Source organism: Phalaenopsis equestris, unplaced genomic scaffold (assembly GCF_001263595.1).
Source record: "Phalaenopsis equestris unplaced genomic scaffold, ASM126359v1 Scaffold000232, whole genome shotgun sequence".
Classification (NCBI taxonomy): Eukaryota; Viridiplantae; Streptophyta; class Magnoliopsida; order Asparagales; family Orchidaceae; genus Phalaenopsis; species Phalaenopsis equestris.
The window spans coordinates 226,142-233,456 of record NW_018164674.1 but is presented as its reverse complement, the minus strand read 5'-3'; the positions used below and the strand labels follow the sequence as shown (position 1 = coordinate 233,456).

The 7,315-nt window shown below is 32.8% G+C and overlaps 1 protein-coding gene across 1 annotated transcript in view; it reads left to right on the top strand.

Annotated features, from left to right (window-relative positions):
- LOC110023831 (AUGMIN subunit 5-like) overlaps positions 1-1,777 on the top strand; it is a gene marked incomplete at its 3' end in the record, with an annotated part of 12,066 nt that extends 10,289 nt beyond the window's left edge. Inside the window, 1 exon segment of the mRNA XM_020723441.1 lies at positions 1,601-1,777. Coding sequence (XP_020579100.1) covers positions 1,601-1,777 — 177 coding nt within the window.
- Between the last annotated feature and the right edge of the window lie 5,538 nt (positions 1,778-7,315).

Genomic DNA, 7,315 nt, shown 5'->3' with positions numbered 1-7,315 from the left:
TATATTGCTCCTTAAAGATTAACGATCTGCAATGATAATAAATATCACATAAAATCTTATACATTAACATAAGAAGAACCATGCTAATATAGCAAGATATTAAAAGCAAAATTAGATAATGATCTAATTTGTATGCTGTGTGGGTAAAAGGGATCAACTGCAGATTCCTTCATAAAGGAACTCGGCTACGGACAATTTTAGGAGATTGTTGACAACTTTGGTATGGAAGATAACTATTTAACTTTTTTGAGGGGATTGTTGGAAGGCGTGCATCTGCCAGAGGTCTTATTGTTGGAACCCACAGATTAGTTCTAAAGATGGAAATTCAAAATTTATTTTTAAAAACTAGCTGTGGATGATTGATTAGGTCATTCTGAGATCAATCTCGATGCTATCTTGTATCGAATACCTCGTGGAGTAAAAGAGAATTATTTTTTTCCCATGTGTTCTCCACATAAATGATGTTGGTATTTCTATTAACACTCCTTAGACTATTCTTTTTTTCTATTTGTTGTAATAATGCGACACTCTAGATTTTTCTTATCCAACAAATATTATTTTCAAGTCAAAAACAAAAAAAAAAAAAAAAAACAATGGTAGAAGCCAAAGCATGTGTTATTTTGAAATGCCTTTAAGCTTGCAGATATCATATTATATTTTACGAGGATTCTAAAACATAAATTAGTTTACTTATTCCATTGGATATAACTTTGAATGAGTTTCACAACCTAGTTTTATCAAGTTAAACATCTGGACTTGGTTTGCAAGTTAAAAAAAAATGAGCTAGTGGCCTTCAACTTTTTTATTAAAAGTGGTAATTGTGGGTTCTTGGGCGGTTTTATTGCATGTAGCTTATCTTTATATTTTTTAGAATCTGTTTTTTTGTGAAATCATGACTATAAATAAAAATTTGTCTGATTGGGGTCTTCAATATTGTGCTAATTTTTTTTACGATGATGGGGGTGCCATCTCCTGCTTTGCTTCTTGCTTGAAAAATTAACAACTAGTAACATACACTGCTCTAAAGATTAGAACCTGTTACGTTTTGAGCCTATAATTATTCTAATTGCAGGTTTAACTACTTATTTCTTTTATTTTATAGTCGGTGCTTTCTGCCTAAATTTATAAGTTCTATCAATGTTTTTACTACTCAGCCTAGTATCTTCGAGTTGTTAATTTAGACTTTATTCATTCACGATTAATCCGAAAAAAAAAGAGAAAGAAAAATATCATCATGCGAAAGGATTTGAAGTCATTATTTTTACCTACGTTTGCTTGAATTTTTCCACTAATGGCCTTGTAACTTAATGGGTTTTAGCAGTGATCTTCTTGTGTTATGGCAAAGTAATCAAAGCTTTTCTTTTTTATTTATAGTCATCTAAAAATATTTATTTGACTTATGAACTTCTATAGCATTCCTTGTTTCTACAAATATTGTTGGACCTAGTTGTAAAACTTACAACATGAAATAAATTTATTACAAAATAGAGATTATGAGGCAGAAACTCCCAAAATAGCAATCTTTAACCAATCAATGCATTCCATTTCACCATAGACAACCCTTTACCAGTTTTCTCATACATTTCTTTTTGGCTTTCAGAAAGCTCATGTTCAGCAGTTTGTGGCTACTGAAGACGCACTAAACAAGGCAGCAGAGGCCAAAAGCTTAATTCAAAAGCTTATAAAGCGCATGCATGGAAATGGTGATTTAGTGGCCTCACAAACTATGCCTGCTGGAGGAACCTCCCAGAATCTAAGCAATGCCAGGAATTTTGAGGTTATACGAATGCAAACTTCTTATAATTGTTCATGCCAAAAAAAAAAGAGCTAAGAAAAATCCCATGAAATGGATTTTATAGATATAAAAGGCCTTTCATTGCCTTCAATGCCAGGAATTTTGACATGTATGTATGCAATATATAGCTTTTATTACCATTTCTATTATAATGCTCAAAACTGCCAACCTTTAAATGTTCCCACTGCTGCAATTGTCTGATAAGAGTTATACGAGTGTTTTCTCTAATTCCTAATTGTTTTACATAATCTATCTTTCTTATTCTCTCTTTCTCTCTTTGCATTTCAAGGTAGATGATTTATTCTAAATTTCTAATAATTATTCAGTTAGTTATAATTGAAATGATTTTGCAATTCTTCTAGAAGTGTAGATAAGTAATGTTTTTGTTCAAGTTGTTTGGAAACATAAATCCTATTTCTTTTTAGTGGTAAGCACATTTGTGCTGAAAAATATTCTTCTTTTGAGTTGACAACGTATAGAACGGGATTAAGTATTATTTTTTATACACTCTGAAATATATTCTTTTCATAGGAATACCTTTTATGCTTGGAAAATTAATTATCAACCATATATTCTAGGCAGTTGACCCGAGAAGCATTCTAAGGGTAATAAATGGAGTACTATAATCTTCTGCTGCCATACACCGCAAAAGGGAAACAAGTTTTTTGATCAATGTCACCTAACAAAAACACAAATGGACATGTAAACTAGCTATGAATATTCGGAAGTCTTGAGAAACTACAAGACAGGTCAATAACGTTCTTGAAGGCGGTAGAAAATACTATCAAACATCTAGAATTCTCAAGGACAATCAGGGCATCAATCTGTTAGTTAATTAATTTTGTCCCAAACCTCAAATGCTACAATTGCTAGGCTTTAGCCATAATAACAATATAGTGTAAAAGTGAAAAAAAAAACAGCAAACTGAAATAGAACACAACAACCCACTTTTAGAAACAAGCAAGGAAACAAGTACAATGCTGATACAAAAACTGTACAACTCTAAATCAGTGCACCCAATAAAATAAATGGTAGAAAACCCATCAAGAAGTAAGCATTTTAGAAACAACGAGGTGCGGCCAAAACCGTAAGATAACAAAATATAAAAAAATTATTATTTGTAATATATGGCAAAGGCCAAAATCATGGAAATGCACCAAGCAATGCCATTTAATGTCACAATTATATAAATAGGTAGACAAGAAACATCATCCACAATCAATTGGAAAGAAACTATCTAGCTACAACTCTACAAGCATATGATCAAAGTATCTAATGCAACAAATACATATTTTGAATCAATCAACCCAACAAAAACCAAATATAAAAATTTGTTATTAAGCTATGACCAATAATGCTCTAGATGCAATAACCAAAACCTAAAGTAAACAGAATTCTCAGGTAAATTAGGTAATCAGCCTGCCAGCTAATTAATTTTGTTTCAAATTCACCTTGCCACAACTGCTTAGCATTAAACAGGAGGTGCATACTCAACTCCAAAAAAACGTGATAAAACATTATGCACAAAAAAACAACCCACTTTAGGAAACGGAAATAAAAGAAGTACAAAGCTGATGTAGAAGATAGCACAGCTCTAAATAATTGCATCCAACAAAATAAACAGTTCAAAAACCTCCAAAAAGTATGCATTTAAGGACCAACAAGATAACAACATAATGAAAGTCAATCATTTGAAACAAATGAAATAGGCATAAAAGTATGGAAAAACACTAGCCAAAGCCTTTTAACTTCACCATTAAATGAATAGGTTGACTAGACTACAGACACCAGCCGCAATCAACCAGAATGAAACTAGCTAGCTACAGGGAAATGAGCAAAGTATTTAATAGAATCAATATAAAGGACTAGTGAAATCATAACACAATAAGACAAAAAAAAAAGAAAAAAGAAAATCAACCCAACAAGATGTAAAAAACATGTTCACGGATGAGGGTAGAACCCCACAAGATGTAAAAAACATGTTCACGGATGAGGGTAGTGAAACCTGTCCAATGTTACAATGCCCCTTGAAATACCAATCAGATGAAGTCCCTAAAAAATTCAGCTATATTTACATTTAAATCAAAAAATTCATCAACTTGATTAGCTTCATGGTAGTTATGCATAAATTTACGAGTGGGATTTTTTATACATACCATAAAATTCTTATTCATTTACTTATCTAACTTTTAAAATTTAATATTTACTTATATAACACTCAATTTTTTACCATTTCATAGAATATTACTAATGTTAATTTTTTAAAGTGAAGCATATTTTTTCTTGCATATGTTTGGATGTGGCTAAAGTTATATAAGTGAATATTAAAGTTTAGTTTTATAATACTAAAATTTTATTGAAGTACATATCATACCAAACATTATTTTTCCTTTCCATCCTCCCAATTGATGCAATTCTCAATTTCATTTTTATCACATAGAGTCAATCCCAAATTGGCTAATCAATTATATTTTTTTTAACCATACTCAAATTTTTAAAGTAGCAGTATTTAACATGGACTAAATTTTTACGACAACTTAAGTGACATGTCAAAAAATGGATTTAATGCTAATTTTTTTATGACTCCAAATAAGCAATATTCGGGCGACGAGGAGGTTCCACCACCCGTTCATAGGCAAGCTGAAAACACATCACTTTCAAAAGGAAATGATACAACACTTTGAATAGTATAAAATAGAGGATAACATTTTCCAAACACAATAACAAAAGTTTATCAAAATAGAAAAAAAACTCTCTTCTGCAGAAATAGACTTAATTGGAAATAACGGAATAGGAAAAATCTCAAAAACGTGAAGTTGGGAATGGGATGTATTTTTATGAAAATCATGACTCCGGATTGCGGGCTTTGTGAACCTAAATCTTGAAATCCCACAATTTTCAATGACGTGTTTTGATTCCGCATAAACTTTTTTGGGACGATATTCAATATGAATTTGCCAATATCACACCATGGGATCGATTTTGCAATGGTTGGATTCCCGATCCTGCCATTGTGATACCACGAGATGCATATTCACGGATAGGAGAGGTTTTGCGGTATTCTCTCCAGATTTTTGGAATCAATATGCCACCATAACCAAGTCATTGCATTGCTTTAGCTAGGGGAGCCCCACTACAAAGTATATCTCACATCCATTCAAGACAACTCTTAAACATGTACGTCCTTTCAAAGTCAGTTTTGATAGAATAAATAACCTTTCTTTGGCACAATTAGTGTTGAAGCTGCATCACTGATAATACTCTCACAAACCTTGAACATATAAATCGTAATATGCTTCTTCCACTCATTGTTTTCGACGTGACACATTTGATAAACAAGCCTATTTGGAAGAACCAACTCTGGAATGAAATTTACTAAACCACTCTTAGTGTCAACCACTCAGTAGATAAACTCTCGGTTAAAATATTCGGTAACTCTTGCAACAGGGGCTACTTTTTTTTTATATTTGCTTCTCGTAGTCACTATCTTCTAGGGCAATCAATTTTAATCATGTTGCACTATCTCTCTTAGACTCAATTTAAATCACTAGCATCTCTCTCTTGTCGACTGAAATTTGAGACTCATCTTTAACATATTCTCTCTCATGTGTCACTATTTATCTCTTCAACTATTCCGTGCTTAGTAAAAGAGATCACTCTCATGTTTGGTCAATCAGACATCACATGACCAAAATCATAACACCTGAAGCATTTAATGGCATGTATGGATTTAGAATTGCTGGTGGGCTCCACTTTATCTCTACTCTGGATTGGTTTTTTCTTAAGCGGGGTTAGTTTGGATGCTCCGCTAGGTGTAATTTGGCTGTCCAATCCGATGACTGAACTCTATTTAAAGTGTGGTGTAGAATTGATACTATTGTGTTGTCTCTCCAAGTTTAAGACTAGGGTCTAGACATTTTGTAATCTTCAATAATGCTGCAATTGTACCACATCGTCTTTGGACGATCTTAATTCCCCCATATATCGATCTATGGTTTTCTCCTCGGGCTTCACTAACCCACACTTCAACATAAGTTGTTCCAACTCAATAACATACTCTTCTATTGAGAGATATTTCTATTGTAAGTGGTGAAGTTTTAAGAACACATTTTGGGTGTGTTTGGCTGCAAGGACTAAGTTAGATAGGATTTATTAAATTTGATAAATCTGAATTTATTAAATCTAAATATCATTATATTCAAAATAACGTTTTGTTCAATTAAAGTTAAATTTAGTTAAATCAATTTGAGATGTTTGGCATAAATCTATTTAAAATACTTTTTTCTTGTGCTAGATTCGTTAAATCAAATTAATAAGTTGTTTAGTAAATCCAAATTTAATAAATGAAACAAAAAAAAAAAGATTTAACTTAAGGACAAATTTATCTAACGTACTTATGTCGGCACTAAAAAGTAAGAAATGAGATTGTTTGGGGGGTCGCCCGTAAGAAGCTGTCGGCAGCCGGAATTGAAATCTCATCGCCCGCTTCGGAATGATGTTTTAATTTACGTATATATATATATATATATAATTTTAGAAAAATATGAAATCAAACTGACCTCATATTTTTCACAATTTAAATGAAAGAGCGCTCTACCTCAAATTCTGTATCTCTTGGGGAACGCCTTTGTACCAATAAATTTGATCCATTGTTTGGAGCTACACGATAAACTTTTTCGGACCCATACGACCGTCAAGATCCGGTAAATCCACCTTTACTCCAAAATTTTGGCTTTTCTAATATTTCATGCTAAATTGTCAGGGTATTTTTATTTTTCATCATCAAAAACTTTTCCTGTTGATGAGATTCAATCTCTACTCTCGATTTAATGAGTCTTTGTTGTGGTGATGGGTGACCTCACCTGATTGTCTCTTCTCAAAGTAGGCAAACTTTTGTTACAGTTGAAAGATTTCTTATTGCAATCCTCCATAGTAAACTCTTGGAATTTTTTTTTTGCAGATTTATTCTAGGCGATTTTGTGTCCTTTTTTTCTCTCGATCAATATTTCGATGGGTGTAGGGTTATATAGATAGAAGGTTGGTCGATGTTTAAGACTTTGGTGGTGAGTTTCGGGTGGAATTTTGGTGGCATGAATGTTTGAATTGTGCTGATTTTAGAGTTGGGGCTAATAATTGCAGTAGGAATGATTCAGTTATGGTGGATTTTTTTTGTTGGAATTTTGGATTTGGGCAAGAAGTACAAAATTCTAAAAATTTAGGGCGTTAATACCAGGTTATACCGTTCTTTGACTCTTAGAAGATGTTTAAGAAGCGGTTTTAATGGGAGATGGTTGTGGAATGGCAGAGAAGTGGACTATGGGTGGTCGACGACATTTGGAAGGGGCATGATGTGAAATCTATTGTTGGATAGCAGATTTTGTGTCGATCGACAGCTGTACCAACTGAAACAGTGAGACAGATGATGAAACAATGCAATACGGAGGCCGAGGAGGTTTTTGCCACTTGTTCCTGCTTATAAAAGTAAGTGATACAGTCCTCCGAAGTGCATAAAACAAAGAA